Below are 25,059 nucleotides of genomic sequence, written 5' to 3' on the forward strand. Positions count from 1 at the left end.
AGGAGCAGCTAAACGGTGGTGCTCTGTATGGCTTCCTGTTGTGTTGATACACACGTAGACCTACTAGGAAAATGGGCGTGGCCGCATAATGTTCGCGGCAAACTTCAAAGCTAAACGTTCTACAAGCTTTTTACAATAGCTTGTACTTTTGTTGTACTTTTCTTGTAGTTTACACGCTCTGCTGAGTTAGCAAAAGCTGAAGCTGCTTAGAAACACGAGCTACAATCAAGCAAGAGTTGAAGGTTGGAAGATCCCAGCTGGAGAAAAGAAAAAATGGCGGACAGTGAGGCATCTCAGGCAAGCAGTGCTCTGGAAGGTAGTCCAAAGCCAGAACCTATGCAAGAAGATCCAAAGCGACTCATAATATCCAAGATAGTCTGTGAGAACTTTAAGTCGTACGCTGGAGTGAAGGAGCTGGGCCCGTTCCATAAGGTGAGGGGTCAGCGGGTCTATACGCATGGTTCCATAAGGTGAGGGGTCAGCGGGTTTGTACACATGGTTCCATAAGGTGAGGGGTCAGCTGGTCTATACGCATGGTTTCATAAGGTGAGGGGTCAGCGGGTCTATACACATGGTGGGCAGCAATTCAGAGTAGGCTGGCTATATTATTGCTACCAGATTCAACTGGCATGTCCGGCACTTCATGTTATAATTATTATTGGGGGTGTGGCAAGGTTGGGCTAAGTTTAAATGATGTGCCTGTCTCTAGTGTGTCAGTTGATCTACCTTGTGGCATGTAATGTTGTGTACGCTCGTGTCCTAGCCAGTCAGGGAAATGTAATGATATCAGTATGCAGTAGTCCATGTCATATAGGAGGTCCAGTCCGTTGGCTTACTGGGTGTTGTCTAGTGCAGTGTGTGTATTGACACAGGAATGCTATCATATTATGTAACATACGTAAATACACAAAGAAATTAGGAATATGACTGAGCCTTGTTATGTGGTTGTACAGATGTTGTGTGGGAGACCTGGTGTGTTGTGTATTCCTGCCAATGGTGTACTGTTCTCACAAGTCTAAACAGAATCCATCTCGTGAATAATGATTACCAAGCGTACCTCCGACTATAGTCTGTGCATAGTCAGCACATTATGGCTATAGGTGTAATGGTAATATCAGACCATAGGCATTAGCTGACCTGTCTCAACTTTGTTGAATCCTTTGAACTAACTTGTTCCGATCAGTGTTTACATAATGGCATTAGTTATTGTGGTGATCTCATAATTGTATCATACGACTCATTTCTGTGTTTCAATAAACAGTCAAACCTAAACAGATTGTTGGTATAGACACTGTGTGTGCTTGAGAGCTGCCATTCCATAGTCACTGTCAGGGGAGAGGCACGGCAATCATGACTGACCACTTTAGGCCTATTAGCTAGCAGGGTAATTCTTCTAAGGTTACTTGTTATGGATATCTAGTTACTCTGAAGCATGTAGCCAGCTCTACAGCTTGATTAGTGTGTGTGCTCTACAAGTGTTCGGACTAATGTTTGGAGTTAGGATGCTAGCCACATTGGTATGAGGTGTAGCCAAGGACTGCCCACCCTTGTATGCACTGAGGTGTGCCAGCTAGCTTAATTGTTGCAAATTGTTAACAAAAGGCCGCTTGAAAAACTGATATTTATTAGTATATTAATGGGCTTCAAGGATTGCTATGGATGCAACCGTGTGCAACCGTGTGCATGTGTCATAGCTGTACTGGACAGTTTGTGCAAGACAGGGTTATTATTGTTTCAGTGTGAATGTTTTCATTTTGCCAGGTCAATGTTTGTTGAATCATACATTATGATATCACTAGACATCCTCTGAAGAAGCCTTCCTGTACTGTATGGGCTTGCAACAATGAAGTCTTGTTAATCATGGCTATGATTATGACTAAATGTCCGATCATGTCTAAATTGTCAATTGTAACAGTATAAATTATTGGTGCAGTTTCTACTATTCTCTGTCATATGACCCCTGACCCCAGCCCACTACCGACTAATTAAGTGTTCTAGAAAGAGGTCAATCTTTGCTGGTGATATTGTTTTCCTTTGATAGTCAGTTGGTCTATAGTGTTTCCTACCTGATAGCTTGTGGGCAAACATATGACTATGAATATCATTAAAATTCTCAATTGGAATGCACGCTCCAGAAATTGATGCAAAAACACCACACACACACACACACACACACACACACACACACACACACACACACACACACACACACACACACACATGTACAGTGTTTCACATCTATAGTCGGCCCCAATGGCAGTGGAAAGTCCAATGTGATAGACTCCATGTTGTTTGTGTTTGGATATCGTGCTCGCAAGATTCGCTCCAAGAAAGTCAGTGTTCTTATCCACAACTCCACCCACCATCAAAACATCGCCTCCTGTACTGTCAGCGTCCATTTCCAACTGATTAAAGATTTGGTGAGCATATATGTTTAATTTGTACACAAGTGCGAGTGTATTTGCATTGTCACTAGTATAGTAAATATGCTAGCAATAATAGCTGGGTCTTCCTTATTTAGCTAAGTATAAAGGGGAGTTGTTATATTTGCAGACTATGTGAAACTATTAATTTATTATGAACTCAGTTTCTAGAGCAACAGCTGTCAACAATGGTAGTAGGTGTCCGCACACAATTAGGTAGACATCAATGCACTCCTTAATCCCATTAGGCTCTGGCAGCCCAACACACACACACACACACACACCCACTATATCACCCAGGCTGTGTGCTTTGGGCCTCAAGCTAACTTAAGTGGTTACCAAGGCAAACTTTGAGCTCCACCAGAAACACCCACTGGCTAGCTATAATTATAGTAAGGATGCTTATATCCTTCTTGTCTCCATTGTATCAGGCCTGGGAATATACTTTATGTTTAGAATATGTATGTATTGGAGGCAATGCTGTTTTGGCTGGTATTTTTGACCTGTTGTAGTCGATTACTGCATTTGCTCAACAAAGTGTTACTTTGTAATTAGCCAATTAGAGAATGCTTGTATCTATTCAGACCTAGGTGTTCCAGCTATGCGTGCTTGAAAGGTACAATCCCATATCTGTAGTTGACCTTAATTAGTGGCAGAAAATACAATACCGTATAGCGCGAAATTTTCGAGGCACTTATATTTCGTGGATTGGCCTCTAAAAGCCATTTCGTTGCACAATGTTCGCGGAATGACTGTTTACCGGAAGCCACGCCTTTAAATATTTGCATGTAGCAGGTAATTCTTATTAACGAACACTTTTCGTGGACTTAATTTTCGTGTAGAATTCCAACCCACGAAATCCGCGAAAATTAAGCCCCTCGAAAATTTCGCGCTATACGGTATATCCTGAAGCCATTGTAATGTTCAGTGTTTTCGGGCCTCCATTCAAAATTGCCCACAAGAGTCACTGCATGGTGATTATGTGCACACAACATGAGATAGGCAGCACACCAGACTACTGTGTTTGCTACAAGGTTTCATGTAGCAGTACAAGTCAGTCACATGTAGATACAGCTCAGATAACAATATCATAGCTACTTAGTTACCTTTTCCTAGCAAATAATAACTGGCCGTTGCTCAAAAACACCCACCCACACACCCACACACCCACACACAGCCTGGAGATGCATTTGAGGTGGTTCCAGAGAGTGAGTTTATAGTGTCCCGAACAGCGCATCGAGACAACAGCTCCTACTACCAAGTGAATGGCAAGAAAGTTCCCTTCAAGGAAGTGGCTACTCTGTTGAGAGGCTCTGGCATTGATCTAGACCACAACAGGTTCCTTATCTTACAGGTGTGTATACTTTGTGAGACTAGTAGCTTTGTTTGTTGTGCAAACATTCGCTTGGTTTGTAATCCTCCAATTCAATTAAGCCTTCACATTACAACATGCGGTCCATTGGTAATAACCTCGCTCGCTCTTTTGTTCTATATCTCTAAGTTTTATCTCATAAGGTGTGAACACTTGCATGAAGTTGTACCTACGATTCTTTAGCTTGTTCAAAGAGCAGTTAGTTCAAACCAGCGCATGTACATGCACATTGAGACATGCCATCCACCCACTCCACACACACACACACACACACACACAGGGAGAAGTGGAGCAGATTGCTCTCATGAAACCCAAGGCTCAGTCTGATCATGACGATGGCATGCTCGAGTTTTTGGAGGACATTATTGGAACCAGCCAATTCAAAGAACCTATTGAACAGATGTCAAAGAGAGTCGAAGAGTTGACAGAAGAAAGAGGCATTAAAGTAATAAGATTTGTATGCGTAATAGCTGCATTAAAGTAATAAGATTTGTATGCGTAATAGCTGCATTAAAGTAATAAGATTTGTATGCGTAATAGCTGGACTCTTTGTAATTAATTAAGGTATTTTGTATCGCCAGCTAATTAGTTATTTTTGTTAATGGCATATTCATGTATGTATTCAAGTACTTAATTGTACAAAACACACACACACCACACACACACACACACACACACACACACACACACACACACACACACACACACACACACACACACACACACACACACACACACACACACCCACACACACACACACACACATACCACACACACACGCAGCTAAATCGAGCCAAAGCTGTGGAGAAAGAGAAGACCTCTCTAGAAGGGCCCAAAGCTGAGGCAGAGCACTACCTGTCTCTGCAGCGTGACATGGGCCTCAAGCAGCACTCGCTATACAGCAGATACATGTAAGTACATTAATGGCTGCCATGATAATTATACTACACGGGAGTAGGTATCAAGTAGTCGTGTTATTTGCAGTTGATCTCCTAATTAAGTCAATTAGACATGATTTAACAATTAAAGTAGTTCCAAACATGCTAGCAATGCTGAGCAGAACACCTACAAAGAATGTGTTGTCATAGGCTTTGGGAATATTTACAAGCTGTTATTTCAGGATGTGATTTAGACACCAGCTAGTTTATGTTCTCATTGTGCAAGTCACCAAACTGTGTGCTAGCTGGGAAGCTGGGAATCAGCATGCAACACTGTAAAATGTATTTGTCTTCATTACCCATGTCTGCATGTGTGTGTGGTGAGTCTGGTTAGGGATACAACTCACGGAATGAGACCATCTGATAGGTTACGCTGGTGGTTGAAATAATAGGCATTTGGTGGAGGGTTGTCTATTGTAGAAGTTGTCATGGTGAAGCATTAGCATTAACAAGGTTTCTTATATCCCTACACAGCTCTCTCCTTTCATGTGGTAACTTGCCAGCAGCTGGCTTGATCTTATTTGCTATAGATATGTGAGCATCAAGGACCCCCACTACTGATGTGTATGCACTAAGAAACACTAAGAAACCAACCAACATGAGCTTTTGTTTAGAGTTATGATTAAATTGAATGGTGTCTGTTTGTTCATACAAGTAATTTATTTAGTCGTCATTTTGCTGTGCGTATATACTTTCATGGCAAGACACTACACAACCTGTTTCAATGGCCTCACTGGCACTTGTTAGTAGTCCAGTCACTGTATGTACTAGCTCTCAGCTGACTATTATAGGTGGCATCCCCTGCAGCTACTAGTGTACACTTATTACCCCCTGTGCAGCTACTAGTGTACACTTATTACCCCCTGTGCAGCTACTAGTGTACACTTATTACCCCCTGTACAGCTACTAGTGTACACTTATTACCCCCTGTGCAGCTACTAGTGTACACTTATTACCCCCTGTGCAGCTACTAGTGTACACTTATTACCCCCTGTGCAGCTACTAGTGTACACTTATTACCCCCTGTGCAGCTACTAGTGTACACTTATTACCCCCTGTGCAGCTACTAGTGTACACTTATTACCCCCTGTGCAGCTACTAGTGTACACTTATTACCCCCTGTGCAGCTTTGAGTGTGGCAAGCATGAGCTGAAGGCCAGGGAAAGGAAGGAAGAGCTGGAAGAGACTGTGGCAGACAAGCAGGCCCAAATAGCAGAGCTCACAGGTGCTACTAGAACTGCAATGTTTTAATACTGCCAATACTGTCAGCTTGTTTCCTGTTTATTGTGTCCACAGTGTGTGTTGATTCATAACCCTCTCTCACGTGTATTGCACATAGGTTAGCACTGTTAGCTGTGCTGGTCTTATAGTAGTGATGGGTTAGCACTGTTAGCTGTGCTGGTCTTATAGTAGTAATGTAGATAGAAACATCACAACATGTGTCCATTAGCCTGTACACTGTAGACAGCCTAACCTCAAAATAGATAGCATGGGAGTGTGGTCAAGTTTTGAACTAATTTGTGGCCTGTGCATTCGTTGATTAGTGGGTAGCAGTAAACAATGCAGCAACTGATGTGTTTGGGATTGAAGTCTAACAAGTCTAAGCCATTAATGTCTATACATGAACTTGTTTTAATTGCTTAAATATCGGTTTTTTGGCACCTGTATATAAGTGCCACTGTGTGAGATACTCACATGATCTCTACCTCGTGCTCCTGTAGCTAGCAAGAAAGAGAAGCAGAAAGCGCTGAAGAAAGATACAAAAGCTTACGAGAAGTTGATGGAAGGGGACGATGAGTGCAAGCAGCAGCTGTCCTCTTGTGAGCAGAGGGATGTACATGCCAGACAGGTGAGGACACACACACACCATGGCTGCTGGACACTGTTAGCATATAGCAGTATGTCTTATATGGGGAACTTGTAAGCAGATTATGGTCTACCAGTTTATTGTCTAACTAATCAGTGAAGACTTATCACTGCGTATAAATATAATATAATAATGACTGTGTGTGAAGATGTTGTCTAGCTGGTGGATATGTGTGTGTCTTTGTGCAGTGGCCAATTCACAACCAATATTGAATACTGACAGCATTGTGTTTGTGGTATCAAGTCATCCATTTAACATCTACTGTCACCCAATCCACATTTCTGAAGCTTCATTCCTCTGTTTGGCTATCTGGTTTATCTCTAGAGCAGTCTCCCTACAAATTGCTGGCAGGAAGCATCTGACACTGTCACCCATACTGTTGTGATAACCCACTGAACTATGTCCACCATTAACCATCTCCCTAGCTCTGTGTCACTGTGTGTGTGTATGTCAGGTATTGATGGCATTCTCTCAGTCTGTGTAGATTGTGTGCGGTTGTGTTGTGTGTATTATGTCTAAACAAGTTTTTTGTTTTGAAAATATGCAACTTATTTGTATTTCAGTTTGTTTCAGCCAGCCAGCTTCGATGTATGTATTCACTTAGTCGTGAGTATTAATTTGTTAGCATTCAATCCACAATTTGCTGCATGCCATTTGGCACATCAGTTTTTGCACCACCTTTGACTATACTTATGTAACGTGTGTAGCTTTGTGCTATCTATAAGACAACTCACAAGACTTTAGACAACACTGTGTGTGTGTCTGTATGGTCTCAAGAATTCATTTTCAAGGTCTATAGAGCCAAAAGAAGGCGGCTTTGTTATCTAGCGCATCTTTATATAGCGTCTGTGCATTGTATCCCTGTGTTAGCTTGTTGGCTTAGCAAATAACAATTCTGTTAGATTGGTTCGCCTAAGTATAGACATCTGGAGTGTATATGAAGGGACTTATTTCATTTCCTTGTGTGTGATACTATTACCAGGTGCAGTGGTAATCTCAATCAATGTACGGTGAAATTGGCTTTATTATTGTAAATATTTATATATCCTCAACAGCAGGATATGCGTAACACAAGTTGCTAGGGAGACTATATACACAAAATGCCAGACAGATTATTCACTGTACGCTTGAATCACTCTACAGCTGGTAGTCTGTCTATCACACAAAATAGACAATATTTGTGAATATGACACAATCTACTCATTTTGTTTTGAGGTGAAAGTAAAACACTCAAATATAATTATGATAGCCATTACATTTATAGTTCAGTGTCCCTTTTGAGAGTAGTGTCAGAGAAACCGTATTTATTTTAAAAACCTCTAATTATTAACAATAATTATGCAGCACGTACAGTGTTTGTGAGTCATGCATGCATTTGAACCCTTTGTAATATATCCTATATCACTGACTCTTAGGAAGGTAAGGTCATTGATGGTAGATTGAGTGCAGGAAAGATGTGGGTCTGTTCCTCAGTAGTGGCCACTTACCTGCAATATTGGAAGCTGTAAAACCCCACTGTATACCACGCTGGGCCTTGACCTAATACACAGTGAAGCCTAGCTGCCACCGTATACCACGCTGGGCCTTGACCTAACTCACCAGTGAAGCCTACCTAGAGTACACCTGGATGCAAAGATTGTGTCCTCTCAAAGTACACTTTTGTCAGTCCTATTGATAGCTAGTAGTAGCTTTGTCTCTGCATGAACCTCCATAGCAGCATCATTGAGCGATACAATTCAATGACTAAGTGTATCATTTTGGGAGCCCATAACTTAACTCCTACCCATCCAATTCCAACTGATTTTATGATTTTCTGAAAGCCCAAAGCGAGCTCTTTCCAATGATATATAACTCACACTTTTGAACGGACCCAATTTTGCATTCTTCACCCACTAAAAATGACCTCAAAAATAATCTTTGATTTGAACATACCATCGAAAAGAGCTTGCTTTGGGCTTCCAGAAATCACAAAATCAATGAATTTTGACCATCCAAACTCGAGTTATAGACATTCAAAGATGTTGTTAATTGCTAATTCCATAATGATGTAAGTCTACCACAAACCTGTTGTCTTCCTCAGGCTCTCAAGAACTCCAAGAACAATCTAAAGAAGACAACCAAGAACTTGTCTAAAGAAGGAGAGCGTCTTGTCGAGCTGAAGGCCATCCCTGAGAAAATGGAGAAAGAAATAAAACAACTGAAGAAAAAGATTCAAATTCTTGAGGTCAGAAAGAGCGAGGAGGAAGAGAAGCTATCTCAAGTCATGGAGAGTAAGTTAGTGAGTGGTTTGTGTGGCCACCATTAAGAAGCAGCTCAATCACTGTACAGTTTTATTATACGCCAAAATCAGTTGGGATTTGGTTTTGTTATCTGTGACAGTGTGGCCTCCATTGGAGTAGTCATTTGCCCATACTGGTTGGAATATGACCACTAGATGTGTAGCTGTGTACAGTGACAGCTGGTATGATTAAAGAGAAGTGGGTCTATTGCAATGTCATTCATCAATGTATGTGCAACATAATAGTTATTACATGTATATCAAGACAGCTGTTTAAATAAATTATCACACCGTGTAATTATCGTCCCAAGTGTCAGTATTTTGCCAACATTCTTATTAATTTCATTCTGCCATGCACACTGTAGGTCTAAAGACAGCCACCCAGGGACTGCAAGATGAGAAGGAGGTGTGTGATTGATTAGGGATCACTGCACTCCACTATCTTGCATGTAGATCTCTTGTTGTGCACACGATATGTACAAGTTTTCACAGCAAATCAAGTTGCATAATGCATCCAGTTGCTATGTGTTTATTGTGTGAATGAATGGATATTTCATAGTAGATAAAAGATAGCCATGATTCCACTCTCTCTATATATAGGGCCATGAGTTGAGACTGGTGGATCTAAACCAAGCTATGAATGAGGCTAAATCAAAGGTGCTGTGATCATATTACACTGGAGAATGTAGTCAATGACAACCCTACCTTGTACTTGTAGCGACCTTGTAGTTAATTAGTGCCCAAATTAACCAATTGCGAGGTAGTGAGGCGCTATCTGAATTCCTGGGAATGCTTCCTACATATATGTATAATCATGTAAGCCCAGAGTGCTTTGACAGTGGTCTCCATGGAACCTGATACTGCCATGATAGCTTCTGTTTGTATTAATACAAATCAAATGGCCACACCTGACACCATACTAGACATTGCTTGAATTGACCATCAGAACTAATTTGCTTCTGTTATATTGTGTTTTTTTTAGTTCACCTGCCTTTGTTTATCCATGGGCTATTTCCCCTTTCAATTTAGTTCTCATTGCATGGTCTAAATCGTGGTGGATAAGTACATGCAGGATATAACACAGGTTTCACTTTGTGTGTGTTTGTGGGATGAACACACACTTTCCCCATTGTCCCACAATGCTGCCCATTTTTTGTGGGTCTCTAATCTCTCACTGTGTGTGGGTGTTGTGCTTGTCCACTGTAACTGTAGCAACATTGTGCCCCTAGGCCTGACCACATCAGAGGTGTAGTACATCATGTTCCCACTGTGTCTATCTGTGGTTTCATTCAAATAACCTTACCACTGATAATAGCAGAATAATAGCAGGACTCCTGATATAATAGCTATGTACATCTAAATACAGCAATCATGGTGTTTGTGAACATGCAGTGCTGTTCATAGTCTGACTACACATTGAAACAGTTACAGCTGGAATACACACACACAGTCAGCTTTACCATATTCCTCGTGTGGCTAGGCCTCGAGGAATATTGATATACATGACTGTACTGTACACCCCCCCCCCCTCCTGTGTAGTTGGATGTGGGTCAGGCTGAGCTGGATATCTACAGAGAACGGTTCACAAGTAACGAGCGTCAGTTGAAAGAGGCTCAAGGGAACCTCGAGGTCACCAAGACCTCCATTGCTGAAAAGAAGAAGTGAGTGCATGGCTTATCTATGTATAGGTAGAGGCATGTATTTTCAGCTTTTTAATATGATGACCCTTTACCAGTTTATTTCCTTACTCAATTTTTGGCTTTTTAATAATACACCTTTACCAACTACTTGCCACTTGTGGTAATGTATTTTCAGCTTTTCAATGTGATGACCCTTTACCAGTTGATCTCCTTATGAATTTTCCTTTGGCTTTTTTACCAACTACTTGCCACACTTAACACACCATTCCATTATCACAACTTTTGTTCACCTACACACCCACACCCCCACACACACGCCCACACACAGAAAGCTCATGGCTCTGGAGTCTCAAGTGACCTCCAAGAAGACCCAGCTTGATAAGACAGTATCAGCACTAAGCACAGTGTCTGCTGTGGTTGAGAAGCTCTCACTGGAGATCAAGGAGAGCAGTGGTCATGTTGAGGACGCTAAGAGCTCAATGGCTGCTCAGAATGAGAAGGGACAAGTACTGTCAGCACTACTCAGGCAGAAGGAGAGAGGCGCTATGCCCGGGATGTGTGGGCGGCTGGTGAGGGGTGTGTGTGGGCGGATGGTGAGGGGTGTGTGTTGTGAGGGACATTATATTTTATGTACACCGATTCAAGAGAGCTTATTATAGCTTATTGTAATAACTTATAAGTGTTCAATAATCCACTAGTACTATGAAGTAACCCTCTTAGGGAGATTTGGGAGCCATTGATGACAAGTATGACATCGCGATCAGCACAGCGTGTGGTCCTCTAGACTACATTGTGGTGGACACCATGGACACTGCAGTGCAGGCTGTAGACTACCTCAAGAGGAACAACCTGGGAGTGGGCACATTCATTGGACTGGACAAGGTGGGGGGGTGGGGGGTGGCTGTATGGATGACATCAGTTGTTGAAATCTGTTTTAATTGTTAGGCTTCTCTGTTTGTAGAAATTACAGAATGCATAGAATTATAGTCGTTGGTTGAAGGTTAAGATTAAAAACTGCTCTCCTAATAAATTAAATAGCTCTGTTTCTCTTTACACACAGATGGAGAAGTGGAGCAAGCAAGCCAGTAGCAAGATAACTACGTAAGTCCTCCCCCCCCCCCCCATGCATATAGCCACTCCATTATCACCCCCTCCATTATCACCACACCCACTATTATCACCACACACCCACTCCATTATCACCACACACCTCCTCCATTATCACCACACACCCCCTCCATTATCACCACACCCCCTCCATTATCACCACACACCCCCGTCCCGTTCACTGCAGTCCAGAGAATGTTTCTCGACTGTATGATCTTGTGCGTCCCAAAGACCCTCGCTATCGCAACGTGTTCTATCATGCCCTGAGGGACACTCTTGTGGCTGACAACCTCGACCAGGCCACCAGGATTGGCCTCAAGGTACTGTACAACCACTGCTCTGGTGATACTGTCAGCATGAATGTACATGGGAAATGACTAATCATAGAACTATTGTATTGTAGAATGAAAGTTTTAAAGCACCAGTAAAAATGTAGTGATTCGAATCAATAATTATATGAACACTAGCTCTGACATAGGCCTTGCTCTGACATAGGCCTTGCTCTGACATAGGCCTTGCTCTGACATAGGCCTTGAGTTCTTTTTTCTTCTTTTTTTTGTAGTACAGTCTCATTATGACAAAATGTAGAAGTGGAAACATTGTAAGCAAATGAAAGTCACAGTTGATAGGCCCCAAGCTCTAGGCTACACAGTTGTACACAGAACCACACAATGTGCTGTATTAGCTGCTATTGCTGTAGCTACTCCTCACTCCACTCAGCCACTGCTTGCCTCCTCTTGTGTAGGGCTCCAAGCGTCATCGTGTAGTGACCTTGTCTGGTCAGCTGATTGATGCAGCAGGGACCATGAGCGGTGGAGGGGGGAAGGTATCTAGGGGAAGGATGTCCAGCAAACTAGTCAATGACCTCTCACCCCAACAGCTGGCAGAACTGGAGCAGAAACTCAGGAGCAAACAAAAGGCTTTGCAGGTAATAAAATTAAACTGCAAACATCATACAAATTATTGTGTAAACCTCTGTATTGTATAGCACTTGGTTGTTACAATGTTGTAGGAGTCTCTACCTAAGAAGTCAGGTCTAGAGGATAAGGTTAAGATGTTGACCTCTGACCTTTCCGGGATAGAGAGAGAGATAAAGAAGTTACAACGTGACATTGAAGTTCTCCTTGTCAAGGAAGAAGGTACAAACTAGTACAAAACTGTGTAGTCTATCCCACACCCACACACCCACACTCCACACACACGCCCACACACACACCAGGCATTGCGGCACGTGTGGGGGAGTTGGAGGTGGCAGCCAGTGAACAAGAGCAGATGGATCCCGCCCATTTGGCTCGGCTGGAGAGAGAGGTCAAAGGGTTCACCAAGACATATCAGAAAGCACTAGATGCAGCAGAGACAGTCAAGGCACAAGTGGAAAGGTCAGAGTAGACGCATTTCTTATTCATTTTAGTATGTAATTTGGCATCCACATGCAGCACATGCATACGCCCACACCTCATCCACACACGCCCACCACACACATCACACAGGCTTCACTCCCAGATAATGGCGGTGGGGGGCTCACGCATGCAATCACAGCAGGCTCAACTGGATGCCATCTGCTCAGAGATGGACTCTAGTCAGGCAGCCATTACCAAGGCTACTGTAGCCATCAAAACCAACGGACGTAACCTCAAGAAGTGCGAGGATAAGATCTCCTCTTTGGAGGGGGAGCTAGAGGATACAGAGCGGAGAATTGTGGAGGTCAAAGGTCAACTTAAGGCACTGGAGGAGGAGGCTAAGGAGATATTGGAAAAGCAAGAAAAACTGAAGGTACACGTATGAGGGAGCAGGCCTGTGTGGGGGAGCAGGCCTGTGTGGGGGAGCATGCCTGTGTGGGGGAGCAGGCCCGCTCCCCCAAACAGGGCCTGTGTGGGGGAGCGGGCCTGTGTGGGGGAGCATGCCTGTGTGGGGGGGCGGGCCTGTGTGGGGGAGCATGCCTGTGTGGGGAAGCAGGCCTGTGTGGGGGAGCAGGCCTGTTTTAGATGCTACTTTGAGAGATCATAACTTGTGTTAGGAATGTCCAATTTCGAAGCTAAAGGTTGCATTTAGTAGCTGTTTGGTAGTGCTACAATATGGTGTGCTTAGATCAGCAATTATTTTCAGGTCCAAATCTTCTGTTTTTTTGGAATTTTGGCTTATAATCATATTGGATACTTTGAGACTCTAACTATGCTCTCAGTATTTATTCCTCTCATTATCCCTCCCCCTCTTGTTAGGAGTCAGCAGTGGAGTATGGATCCACACTGGATGCCCTCAGGGGGGAGGTGGACGCTATAGAAGAAGAAGAGGCGGGGCTACAGAGCGGGCTGGTGGATGTGAAACACGAGCTAGACAAGTACATGAGCAAAATGAGAGAGAACAACGCCAGGATCAAGCACTTCCAGAGTGAGGTGAGCATCAACGTTTGCAAAGTTCGGATTATGTTTGATGCTTGCAAAACATTCTAGTAATATTTATGGTAGTGGCTTAGAGTGATAAGTATACAGTCATGTAAGCAGTGTGATCATATCAATATTAGTCATGTTAGTGTGATCATATCAATATTAGTCATGTTAGTGTGATCATATCAATTTTAGCACAGCAACTATCTTCTAACGTAAACTATGCCCAGATTTTTCTGATCACCTGATACTGTAATCCACTTCCTATTGACGGACCCCCCACATAGATCAAGAAGCTGCACCTTGATGATGAGGGACCCCCTGCATTGGGTGATGAAGAGCTGGCAGGACTGGACAAACAGACGGTTGAGTACGAGATCACTGTCCTGGAGGAGAGGCTCAAGCAAATGACACCCAATATGGCCGCTATAGAGGAGTACAAGCGGAAGGTGTGTGTGTGGTGTGTGTGTGTGTGTGTGGTGTGTGTGTGTGTGTGTGGTGTGTGTGTGTGTGTGTGGTGTGTGTGTGTGTGTGTGTGTTGTGTGTGTGTGTGTGTGGTGTGGTGTGGTGTGTGTGGGGGGGTGGGGTGGACTACTGTTACAATACTACATAATTATGTTTAGATTTAGGCAATATAATTATTATGATGCAATGCATGTTGTCGATAAGTTGCTGCTTTCTGTAACAATCTCCCCTCCCCACACACACACCACACTCCCCACACACCCCCACACGCAGGATGAGCTGCACCAAGCTCGGCTAGTGGAGCTGGACACGGTGACTGGAGAGAGGGACAAGTGTCGAGGAGAGTTTGAGGATCTGAGGAAACAACGACTCGACCAGTTCATGTCAGGGTTCAGTATTATCACTAACAAGCTCAAGGAGATGTACCAGGTGAGAGGGGGCGGGAAGTTGGAGGGGCTTCAGTAGCGAGGGGATGGATGTGGGAGGAGCTTCAGTAGCGCTACACTAATGTTAGTTTAGTGTTCTGGATTGTTAGTGATAGTATTTCATTTTGTGTTGATTTTTTATACAAGATACTGACATTAACCTCTCTGTATGTATGCTGCGTTATTCATTTACGGTAACCATAGTAACCACTGCCCCCCCCCCCACAGATGATCACTCTAGGGGGTGACGCAGAGCTAGAGCTGGTGGACAGTCTGGACCCATTCTCTGAAGGGATCGTATTCAGCGTTCGTCCTCCTAAGAAGAGCTGGAAGAACATCACTAATCTGTCTGGTGGTGAGAAGACTCTCAGTTCACTGGCCCTCGTGTTTGCCCTCCATCACTACAAGCCATCACCACTCTATGTTATGGACGAGATTGATGCTGCCCTCGACTTTAAGAATGTCTCAATTGTTGCCCACTATATCAAGGTATGCTACACCTAGCTTACTGGTAGACGTGCATTTATTCACTGAGGGTAGATAGATCGTGTGCTTTAGATATTGCTTTCTGGTTTTCTCTCAATGCTAGCTAACTGGATTGTCCGCTAGCTAACTGGATCGTCCACTCACTCACACACACACACACACACACACACACTCACACACACACACACACACACACTCACAGGAGCGTACCAAGAATGCCCAGTTCATTATAATCAGTCTGCGTAACAACATGTTCGAACAAGCCGACAGACTAGTAGGTATCTTCAAGACTGACGACGTCACCAAGACTTGCACTATTGACCCCCGGAAGATCCAGATTGGACTCACCCTCCCGACCATCTCCACATAAACTAACTTTAGGCTTTTAATGACTCCTATAATTACCACCACTGCATAACATTAATGATTGTTTAAAGCTGATATTAAATCCTCTCATTCTATTAAAATGTGCATTGATTGGAGAAGTGGTGATGCTTGCTTGCATTGATTGGAGAAGTGGTGATGCTTGCTTGCACGAGTAGTGCATGGGTATATATGATGATAGCATCTGTTGTGTATGTGCATGTCCACAGTTCCTACACAATACGTCCATTGTCGGTCCTCTTATGTCAGCCAACTGTCATCATTTATACTAAATTAGTCCACGAGTGTTACACATTATGTACACATGCTACAACCAAGTACCACAAAATAGACAATAGAATTACAAAACAGGTTATTTTATTGTGCACAAAACATAAAAAATACACACACACACACACACACATGCATATATAGTGAGGTTCAGTTGATGGGCGTAGTAGCTTCATGGGTGACGGTCGACTGGTAACTAACTACTTGATTCTGAACATCCACAGCTAATGGTTGGTTGGCAGCGTGGTGATGGTTACCACGATCAATGGGACGGGGTTTGACATCCGGGATTCTTCGTGGGGGGTAATCGTCGCTGTTGCTAGGGCAGAACAGTTGCCCTAGCAACCGTGTTCGGATTTTATCAGAGGCGAGCACGTAGAGGAAGACATTCCCCCATCCCTGACCACCATCACCAATTGCCTGTGTGGGTGTGTGCGTGCGCGTGGGTGTGTGTGAGTGGGTGGGTGGGTGTATGGGGGTTATATACTACACACACACACATACACACACTTTGCACACACACAACCTAGCTTCACCTGAAAGTACGTGAGAACTGTAAAAACGGTAGCAATGACCTGTGTAGTGCAAGCACACGAAATGTACTGTGATACGGCCAGTGAGTAGAAGAACTGGATAGTTCCCCAAATCCTTAGCAACACAAATACTATAGGAATGAAGGTCAGTTTGCGGTCAGCTTTCTTGACAACACTAATCAGTCCAGCACTTAAAATATTCTCAGATTCTCCAATTTTTGTCTGCAATGGAACATAATTTTTATTTTTATTGTGTGGTTGGGAAATCCTTCAACAGCACCACACAGTTGTGTAATCAGTTAGGGAACACAAAGGATACAATAACAATAATGGAACAATGCACACACGAAGTAACTCACCTGTTTCCTAACTTGAACCTTGATCGCAATGTACAGACCTACAACAAGAAAATACGACAAAATCTCCCAAAATTTACCACCTAGAAATAACCAGAGCACTGTATCCTTAGCCAACCCATCATCATATTGAGACGGAGGCTGGGCTATGTAGCACCAGGTTGCAGCTGCATATGGCGAGTGGCCTAACTTCTCTGATATCAGCAGAGGCAGGCAGATGAGAATAGGAGCGCCCCAACAGATAACGTGGAAATACGGGATCAATTTACTAGCCAGGACAACTCTGTTGCGAGCAATAGTGCAGTACAGGTAGAGAGCAAGAGCCGCTGTCCAGAGGAAGGAGCTCAGTGATGACCAACTAGTGATGAAGCTCTGAATCTTGCAGACCATATTGAATTGTACACAGCTCGAGCTTCCTGGGGGCTTGCCATTGTGAATAACGAAGTTGGCTGATCCTATGATGTAGCCAAAAGCAGTGAAGAAGTCTGCAATAGCTAGGAATGTGACAACACTGCGGGAGCCTGTGCGAATGTCTTTCCATCTGTTGGAAAATGTAAAATTAATTAAAAATTCCTCCACTCCTGTTGACAAGCACAAGCAAAACAGAAGCCCTTGTAAACACACATATCAGACATTTATATCAGAGGTCAATATTAAAGTGGTCAGCTCTAAGACGGCTGCCGAGTTATTACTTCACTATAAGAAGGAAATCGATTTCAATATTCCATAGCCATCTAGATCTAGGTAGAACTAGGTTGCAACATCGTATTATTAGCTACTACTGTTGAGCTAGTACTGTGGACTCACTTCCAGTAGCTGAACACAATGAGGAGAGAGCCGAGACAAGAGAGAGAGCTTGATACGATACTTACTGCAGCTTGCCCAGAGCTTCCATCGATGGGGTGCTCGTACGATAGGTTGGGATGTATATCTAGGCCTGCACAGCCACCAGTTGAGATAGGCCCAGGACACCAGTCCCATCTCTCAGACCCACTCGGTATATTGCATCTCACATGCATTGTAAACTGCCTGCTCTAGCTCTCACTTACTGACGGCTCTAAACAGTACTCCTGATATGATATGGTGAAGACTGACCTAATCGTGTGGACACATGTTCAAGAACATGATTCAACACCCACTCAGTCATTATTTTTTGATCAGACTAAAACACACCTCCTAGATTAAGTATAAATCAGCATTTCTAGAACACTGTAAAAGGATAGTGCTATTGATATTGCATTGAAGTGCTACAATAAAAAAGGTAACTTAATCTATGATATAGAAGCATTGCTACATTCTACCACTCCTAAACTACAGAGCTAGCTACAATGGATGACGCGTTGCTAGCCGAGCTCCAGACGGCCTCCATTAGTGGAGATGTCCACTCGGCCTATTCTCCCCATCCCCACTACAGTCAGTACAAGCAGCACAAGGACGGCTACACCAACCAGGAGGTGCGGCGCAGGAAGATCCTCCAGAGCCAGAAATCTCGACGAAGGGACTTCATGGATTACTCCCGACTGATAGTGGAGGGAGTGGAGTGTGAGATACCTGAGGGCGATGATGTCATGGATGATGTCATGGAGGGGGGTGGTGTTGACGAGGTGGACACCACAGTAGAGGCAACAAAGACAAAGGTTTGTGTGTACTCGCAATACAATACAACTTTAATTTGTAGTCAGCATGTTAGCATAGGTACTACCGTATTAGCTTTGCTATCTTGGCATTGTCGAACTGTATACCAACGTTTACATTGGCGATGGTTTATATGAGGCTACCTTATCTGTACACACATCTCAGACCACCGTATAAGGTAGCTATTACCTTCCCTTGTTCTGTTGACCTCTCTAATGAAATTGCTTATTCTATTCTACAGAGCAAAGGAAAAAAGAAACAGAAGAAGTTCTACCCTTACAGGAACCAGCTCATGATGTCCGAGTGGCTGGAGGAAGTACCCGAGGATTTCACTGATAAATGGCTCATGTTCGTGTGCCCCATTGGTAAGAGGTGTCTAGTGGTAGCGGCCAAAGGAACCACTTCTGCCTACTCACGAACTGGCATACAAATCAACAACTTCCCATCTCTGCTCCCAGGAGGCTGTCACCGGACACATCACGTTGGACGGGACAACTGCATACTGGATTGTATATTCTACGAGACCACCCACACGTATTATGTACTGGACGTGATGTCATGGGGAGGTCACCCGGTGTATGACAGTGACACTGAGTTCAGGTCATTCTGGAAAGCCACGAAAATTAAAGACAATGCTGAAAGTATATCGAAGTTTTCACGAATCAATCCGATGAGTTTCATCGATCTTCCCGGCTACCCGTGCACGCAAGAAGCCCTAGCAGAGGTGTTTACCCGGGAGTGGCCCGTACAAGTGGACGGGCTATTATTCGTACACAAGGAGGCACATTATTGGGCAAAGAAAACGCCGCTAGCAACGTGGCTCAAGGCCAACATGGTGACTGATATTCTGGGGATACATGTATCCCAGGAGTTCCTCTCCTCTGCTCCTGTGTTGTCCGCCGTGGCCATGGAGGGCGTGGAAAGAGAAGGCAAGATACCTAAGAAATCGAAATCAAAGAAGACATCTTCTCAACAGCAGCTGGCTAGTATGGACGTGACTACGGAGGGTGATGCCGGCAATACTGTTGCTGAACAAATTGAATATTAATTAACGTGATTCGTAATTATCCCTCATCTTCGTTGTGTTGTTTTTTATTTAATCTCTCCACTTCATAATATGCTGCATCAATATTCTTTCAAATTTAGCGTGTTTCATTTTGCATAATAATAATAATAACAATCATCATCATCATCGGCTGTTCTTCTGAAGTACTTAACCAATAATTTTATAAGAAAAAAGTTTATGCGTGTAAAAACATTCAGATTTGTGTGAGAAAGATGAGCACAATATTAACAAAGGTCAAGGTACAGACTTCAGTAGGAGGTTAACTAGTCCAGCGAATAGTATCACTCCAACAAATAAGAGAACGTTTGATGCCGTTCCAGTGCAGTAACCATGGTGATGCCGATTAGAGCTAAGATGGTTCGGAGGAACTAGGACAGTTTCTGGATGTGCCAAGTTGGCCTGATACTCTGCCTTGGCCTTCTTTATCTCCTGTAGTGTGTGTATGTGTGAGGTGTGTGTGTGTGAGGTGTGTGTGGGGGTGGGTTAAATGACAAGGAGATTGGATGATAATCAAAACGTATAATTATTATACAACCCTGTGTGTATATAGACACATAATATATAATAAATGGTGCACGTCAAGGTTCAAGGTTCAAGGTTCAAGGTTCACCAACCTCACAGGAGGTGGGGAAGAGCTGTGTGAAGAGTGTGTGTTTAAGATTGTAATCCCAGCTGCTCACTGCCAGACTCTTCTTGGTCTCCACTGTAGTCTGGATACTACCCACTGTGGACGTGGTCTCAAGCTGCACACACAACACACACAGGGACACAGTCAATGGGGGACACATTGATAAGACTAAAATCACCATTCGGATTAATTGTGGTTTCAATTAAAGCACTAGTAGCTACGAGAATTAGACAACATGCAGCAAAGCTGTAACACTTCAAAGTAGCCATTGTGACCTTTAACCTTAATTATTCATTGGCAGTCAATGACAGGAAATGCACATACCAAACTTCTTAGAAGCATATATAACATCACTCACGTTGCTATATATGCTTCTGTTCCCCTCTTCTGTAACACACTAATAAATTTTTTACCCCAAGCAAAACATGCCTCGAGGCAATAAGCAGTCGATATATCAGGACCTTGTGGGATTGTGTAACACAGCACGACCCAACGCACCATGAAGCTGAGCAGACCAGTGAGGATAGTAGCCACAGACCAGGCTGGGTTCCAGGTGTCAGGATGGAAGTCACTAATGGAGAGACAGAGCCGTGTGTTGGTTTGGAAGCGGCCATTGGGAGTGATCATCATGATCCTAGGTGGCTTGAATGGGTAATCCTTGGGGAACACCAGCTTGCCTAGGTAGAAACCACCTGAAGGGAAAGGGGTGGGGGGTGTATTACTCAGTGAAACGCCGTAATTATACACATTAGGTCATCCTACACTTCCTGGTTTTAGTTGTGGTCTACAAAGGCTTGTATTATGGTTTTGTGTGTGGGAAGACAGCTAATAAGTCTTAGATACGTGTCTGTTCATGGTTGGCCATATAAATCTTGAACAGAATGGTATTAAAACGTCAAAGAGAACTGCTAATTAATTAAACAAACACATTAAACAAGCTACTAGTCCACATACCGTGATAGGGCGAGTCTTCAGGTCCCTTGACAACATAATACCTGGGGCAGAATACATCACTGAGAAGTGACACACACAAACACACACACACACACACTGTTTACGTGGCTATGGTAGTCTAAGCTAACCACAATGTTAAGGTGTGTTCTGTCATGATTGATTTTACCATTCCAGGATGTTTGAAGGCAGAGGATTGGCGTCTACATAGGGCACTGGGTCCCTCTTGACTCTGAGGTAGTCTTGTCTCAGTCTTCTCACGGCTATAGGAGAGGCCATCCTCCAGAACAGTATTTAGTGAGCTACACAGGAAATTATAAAACCTGCAAGCTTGCAGCTAGTAGAAGCCCCTCCCCCTTTCTGACTCAGCACTATTGACCTTCAACCTCTTCTTCAACCCCTTCACTGACTGAACTGCCTGGTGAGTGTGCCTTTCAGATATCACTAAAATACAGCTGTCTGTGTGTCTCATTGCCAGGTCATGGAGGAGACCCAACAACAGTCCAGTGTTGCCCCATCTCTCATCGGCTGTGGAGCTTTGGAACAGTTTCTGTTGTTGGCCAAGACAGCGCGTGGTCCGGCTGTCATTGAGCTAGTCCAGCAAGCACTGGATGCACCTGGTGTGTATGTGTTTGGGGAGCTGCTAGCCAGCGAGTGTGTCAAGGAGATGGCCTGTGATGAGGAGGGGGCCAAGTCTGCCCGACTATTGGAACTGTTTGCGTACGGAACATACACTGACTACAAAAGCGAGTTATTTATTATGACCACTCAAAGTTAATGATGTTAAAACTGTTTCTTTCTTTGAGAATGGAACATGTTTGTGCTACATGATGAAATGTATTTTAATATGATTTCTTGCAGATAATGCGGCTATTTTACCGTCCCTCACCCAGACACAGCTCATGAAGCTCAAGCATCTTACAATCATCTCGTTGGCCTCTAAATGTCCAGTAAGCCACAGCTGTGTGTCCCCATAATGTGGAATAATTCTGTCTCTTCTAATTAAAGATGATTCCTTATTCAACGCTGTTGCAAGAATTGGATATTACTGATCTACGAGAGTTAGAGGTATTGAGTACCATAATTAAGCTGTCTTGTTTACTGAGTTTTTTTCTCCCAGGATTTGATTATCGATGCCATCTACGCTGGCATAATTCAAGCCAAGTTAGACCAGAAAAATTCACAAGTAAGTACATGGTGTAATACTGTACGTACGTCAGTTACTATGGTTACCTCTTCTGCCAGCTCCAAGTCGAATGTTTCATAGGACGGGACATTAAAGTTGAGAGTATAGCATCAATGGTGGATAAACTAGAGAGCTGGTCAGTAGGTTATAATTATGTGATCATACACTTCAGCCTGCACCTAAAACAGTGTCATTCCTCACACATACACATACCCAATAAAGTACCAATTCCCACATGTAGTGAGTACATTAGGTTACCCTCACCCCACACACCTTACACACCATGTGCCCTCACCCCACACACCTTACACACCATGTGCCCTCACCCCACACACCTTACACACCATGTGCCCTCACCCCACATACCTTATTGTACCCTAATAAGAGCATTTGATAACCATCCATAACCCAATCACACACTCAGGTGTTCCAACTGTGGCAATGTGCTATCAGCCATGGAGGAACAGATGCAGAGAGCTAACCAACTCAAGGTAGAGGGCAATAAAGAAAGAGACAGACATGACCAAGACGTGAAGCAGTTGCGGCAGTCCCTCAAGATGTCAGGAGGAGGGGAGGGAGATGAAGATATGAAGGAATTCGCTGATCACGTCACGTCAGGGCCAAGGAAGAAAGGGTGAGGGTTCTACAATCATAGTTAGCATACTCAGACATAGGTTTGTGATGCTTTAGTATGCATCAGCACAAAGCTTGACCATCATATAATGATGTATGTCCACCTACATGTACACCTATAGCATATCATGTATCGACTTCACTAACTGCTTTCCTATCACACACATGCACACACCCACACCCACACCCCACACACACACACACCCACTCAGACTCAGAGGCAGTGCTGGAAACAAAATTGGCCGGAAATAAACCTCTCATTATAACTATATTTGTTGTAAAATTATATAATATTCGTTTTATTCTCATGCACGATAATAATATAATTGTACTGTTGTCTGTTGTGTTCAAGTTTATGACATTTTTGAATAATTCATGATTCTGAGAAATTGCTAATGTTAAAAACCAGAAAAATAGAACCTATGAGTTGAACTGTAAATAAGACAAAGATGATAACTTTGGACGTACCAAACAACTGAATCAGATTGCCAAGAGACAGACCGAGCACAAACTGAGCTAGGAAGATAGCTATGAACAGGAAGGACACTGTCATTCCAACTTTGCTAGCAGAGGATTTGCTTTGTGACCGCAAAATTCGCCCACTTCTCTGTATGGAAAAAATAGGGAGGAACATAATTAAAAACATGAGCAAATGCTGTGTCCTAGGGCAATAATTATTAACAATTGCCAAAAAGGTCACCATAATTATTAGAAGCCACCTAAAAATAGTCACCCTAGAAGCCAAAATCACATTCTAAGAAACAACGTCCACGTACCACAGATGCTACCAGCTTGTAATAGATCTAGGGTCATGATACATGTACGATCTGAACCGTACCTCGAAGTCAGAGGCCAGGGTGAAGGACACACAGCTCATGCCAGTGTAGAGCAGGCCAGTGGTGACGGACACCATCACTGCAGTGTAGAGGTTTGGTAGGAACAATGCAACCATAATCACAACAAGGTGAAGGAGAAATGTAAACAAAGATAAAGCTTTCAAAGTGATCTTGTATCTGTCCAACAACAAATCAACAGCAATTGAGAAAACGAAGGAAGACCCACTACACACTGTCAGACAAGCACATCCGACCAACACTCCCTCATCGTATAAATTCCGCAAATTCGTATCATCTGAATTAGCGACTCCTCCATAAATAACACTCCCAACATACTCAGTGAAGAAGAGGTAGAATGTACTTGCAGAGAAATAGCCCAAAAAAGTGAACATCCAGAGAACGAAAAATGGAAAAGACATGTTTTTAACAAATGAAGCAGCTTCTCCAATATTCGAACAACACTCCTTCAACTTATCAATACTTGAGCAGCACTGACAACTACTGATAACAGTCTCTAGTTGTGTATCATTGCCTTCTCTTAGCGCCCGTGTCTCCTTCTCGTTTACACTTAGAACTGTAAACAAGAGACTCACAAGAAACAAAACAGCGGTAACACCAAACACGATCTTTGATTGGGTCTCGAAACTATCGCCCAATTCTCCACCGAATCTCTTCCAAGGAATGGCTGAAAACACACCGCCTAGTGTAGCACCAACATCCATTACAATTGTGTACATCAAATTACCTCTTTTCGTTCGTTCTTTCGAGAGAGAATCAAGCAAATACGTTCGACACGGGCTCTGTATCGCGTCTAGACAGAAATCCATAATTACAAACACGATCAAAGTGTACATGACAAGTATAGAGTTACTCCCTATATCCACACCATAGGGGAACATAGCTAGTCCCACTACAGTCACAATCCCTAGCAACAAAATGAACGGCCTTCTCCTGCCCCAGGAGCAGGTGCATTTATCACTAGCAGAGCCCAGGTAGCCCTGGAACACTATCCCCAGGAGAGGGCTCACAGACCACATCAGTGTAGCATAGCGTTCCTGCAGTCCCGTCTTCAAGAGGATAGGAGTGCCATAGCCAGCCTCCACAGCGTAGGCGAACTCCACTGCGAATATGGTCGAAGAGAGAGCGATTATCCTCCACCAGGCCGGCCATCCTGGTTTAGACATCTGACACACACA

At 43.5% G+C, this 25,059-nt stretch overlaps 6 protein-coding genes across 6 annotated transcripts; 3 read left to right on the forward strand and 3 right to left on the reverse strand.

Moving 5' to 3' along the window:
- Positions 1 to 70: 70 nt before the first annotated feature.
- LOC135334182 (structural maintenance of chromosomes protein 4-like) lies at positions 71 to 15,870 on the forward strand. The gene is made up of 24 exons (XM_064529269.1): positions 71 to 432; positions 2,229 to 2,420; positions 3,601 to 3,777; positions 4,076 to 4,240; positions 4,579 to 4,706; positions 5,861 to 5,958; positions 6,455 to 6,582; positions 8,681 to 8,870; positions 9,244 to 9,284; positions 9,479 to 9,535; positions 10,418 to 10,539; positions 10,847 to 11,087; positions 11,239 to 11,400; positions 11,579 to 11,619; positions 11,813 to 11,945; positions 12,371 to 12,553; positions 12,638 to 12,764; positions 12,845 to 13,004; positions 13,116 to 13,398; positions 13,845 to 14,018; positions 14,297 to 14,458; positions 14,748 to 14,903; positions 15,128 to 15,388; positions 15,588 to 15,870. The coding sequence occupies exons 1-24, from the start codon at positions 274 to 276 to the stop codon at positions 15,753 to 15,755; spliced, it is 3,708 nt and encodes a 1,235-aa protein (XP_064385339.1). The 5' UTR covers positions 71 to 273; the 3' UTR covers positions 15,756 to 15,870.
- Positions 15,871 to 16,090: 220 nt separating this feature from the next.
- LOC135334217 (G-protein coupled receptor 157-like) lies at positions 16,091 to 18,087 on the reverse strand. Its single transcript, XM_064529318.1, has 4 exons — positions 17,736 to 18,087; positions 16,932 to 17,469; positions 16,576 to 16,794; positions 16,091 to 16,459 (listed from the first exon to the last, which is right to left on the reverse strand). Exons 1-4 carry the CDS (start codon positions 17,945 to 17,947, stop codon positions 16,190 to 16,192), a joined length of 1,239 nt encoding a protein of 412 aa, XP_064385388.1. The 5' UTR covers positions 17,948 to 18,087; the 3' UTR covers positions 16,091 to 16,189.
- On the forward strand, positions 18,033 to 19,667 carry LOC135334221 (snurportin-1-like). The gene is made up of 3 exons (XM_064529330.1): positions 18,033 to 18,189; positions 18,246 to 18,565; positions 18,805 to 19,667. The coding sequence occupies exons 2-3, from the start codon at positions 18,257 to 18,259 to the stop codon at positions 19,609 to 19,611; spliced, it is 1,116 nt and encodes a 371-aa protein (XP_064385400.1). The 5' UTR covers positions 18,033 to 18,189; positions 18,246 to 18,256; the 3' UTR covers positions 19,612 to 19,667.
- A 46-nt stretch (positions 19,668 to 19,713) lies between these two features.
- Positions 19,714 to 21,517, reverse strand: LOC135334234 (ubiquitin-conjugating enzyme E2 J2-like). Its single transcript, XM_064529345.1, has 5 exons — positions 21,378 to 21,517; positions 21,212 to 21,252; positions 20,756 to 20,949; positions 20,244 to 20,372; positions 19,714 to 20,058 (listed from the first exon to the last, which is right to left on the reverse strand). Exons 1-5 carry the CDS (start codon positions 21,485 to 21,487, stop codon positions 19,864 to 19,866), a joined length of 669 nt encoding a protein of 222 aa, XP_064385415.1. The 5' UTR covers positions 21,488 to 21,517; the 3' UTR covers positions 19,714 to 19,863.
- LOC135334233 (COP9 signalosome complex subunit 7b-like) lies at positions 21,498 to 23,406 on the forward strand. Its single transcript, XM_064529344.1, has 8 exons — positions 21,498 to 21,629; positions 21,687 to 21,954; positions 22,070 to 22,158; positions 22,217 to 22,276; positions 22,329 to 22,394; positions 22,454 to 22,530; positions 22,819 to 23,028; positions 23,240 to 23,406. Exons 2-8 carry the CDS (start codon positions 21,690 to 21,692, stop codon positions 23,277 to 23,279), a joined length of 807 nt encoding a protein of 268 aa, XP_064385414.1. The 5' UTR covers positions 21,498 to 21,629; positions 21,687 to 21,689; the 3' UTR covers positions 23,280 to 23,406.
- On the reverse strand, positions 23,401 to 25,058 carry LOC135334207 (membrane-associated transporter protein-like). The gene is made up of 2 exons (XM_064529308.1): positions 23,866 to 25,058; positions 23,401 to 23,634 (listed from the first exon to the last, which is right to left on the reverse strand). The coding sequence occupies exons 1-2, from the start codon at positions 25,045 to 25,047 to the stop codon at positions 23,401 to 23,403; spliced, it is 1,416 nt and encodes a 471-aa protein (XP_064385378.1). The 5' UTR covers positions 25,048 to 25,058.
- Between the last annotated feature and the right edge of the window lies 1 nt (position 25,059).

This window comes from Halichondria panicea, chromosome 3, assembly GCF_963675165.1.
Source record: "Halichondria panicea chromosome 3, odHalPani1.1, whole genome shotgun sequence".
NCBI lineage: Eukaryota > Metazoa > Porifera > Demospongiae > Suberitida > Halichondriidae > Halichondria > Halichondria panicea.

Coding starts and splice junctions, on each gene's coding strand:
- LOC135334233 (XM_064529344.1), top strand. CDS start 21,690: ATGGAGGAGACCCAACAACAGTCCAGTGTTGCCCCATCTCTCATCGGC. Junction 21,955..22,069: donor AACATACACTGACTACAAAA/GCGAGTTATTTA, acceptor GATTTCTTGCAG/ATAATGCGGCTATTTTACCG. Junction 22,159..22,216: donor CGTTGGCCTCTAAATGTCCA/GTAAGCCACAGC, acceptor TTCTAATTAAAG/ATGATTCCTTATTCAACGCT.
- LOC135334182 (XM_064529269.1), top strand. CDS start 274: ATGGCGGACAGTGAGGCATCTCAGGCAAGCAGTGCTCTGGAAGGTAGT. Junction 11,401..11,578: donor CATTCATTGGACTGGACAAG/GTGGGGGGGTGG, acceptor CTTTACACACAG/ATGGAGAAGTGGAGCAAGCA. Junction 14,904..15,127: donor AGCTCAAGGAGATGTACCAG/GTGAGAGGGGGC, acceptor CCCCCCCCACAG/ATGATCACTCTAGGGGGTGA.
- LOC135334207 (XM_064529308.1), bottom strand. CDS start 25,047: ATGTCTAAACCAGGATGGCCGGCCTGGTGGAGGATAATCGCTCTCTCT. Junction 23,635..23,865: donor CCCTGGCCTCTGACTTCGAG/GTACGGTTCAGA, acceptor TTTTCCATACAG/AGAAGTGGGCGAATTTTGCG.
- LOC135334217 (XM_064529318.1), bottom strand. CDS start 17,947: ATGCATGTGAGATGCAATATACCGAGTGGGTCTGAGAGATGGGACTGG. Junction 17,470..17,735: donor ATTGTGTTCAGCTACTGGAA/GTGAGTCCACAG, acceptor ATTTTCCAACAG/ATGGAAAGACATTCGCACAG. Junction 16,795..16,931: donor AGGTTCAAGTTAGGAAACAG/GTGAGTTACTTC, acceptor GTTCCATTGCAG/ACAAAAATTGGAGAATCTGA.
- LOC135334221 (XM_064529330.1), top strand. CDS start 18,257: ATGGATGACGCGTTGCTAGCCGAGCTCCAGACGGCCTCCATTAGTGGA. Junction 18,566..18,804: donor TAGAGGCAACAAAGACAAAG/GTTTGTGTGTAC, acceptor TCTATTCTACAG/AGCAAAGGAAAAAAGAAACA.
- LOC135334234 (XM_064529345.1), bottom strand. CDS start 21,487: ATGGCCTCTCCTATAGCCGTGAGAAGACTGAGACAAGACTACCTCAGA. Junction 21,253..21,377: donor CCTTCAAACATCCTGGAATG/GTAAAATCAATC, acceptor ATTCTGCCCCAG/GTATTATGTTGTCAAGGGAC. Junction 20,373..20,755: donor CTGGTCTGCTCAGCTTCATG/GTGCGTTGGGTC, acceptor TTGTGTGTGCAG/CTTGAGACCACGTCCACAGT.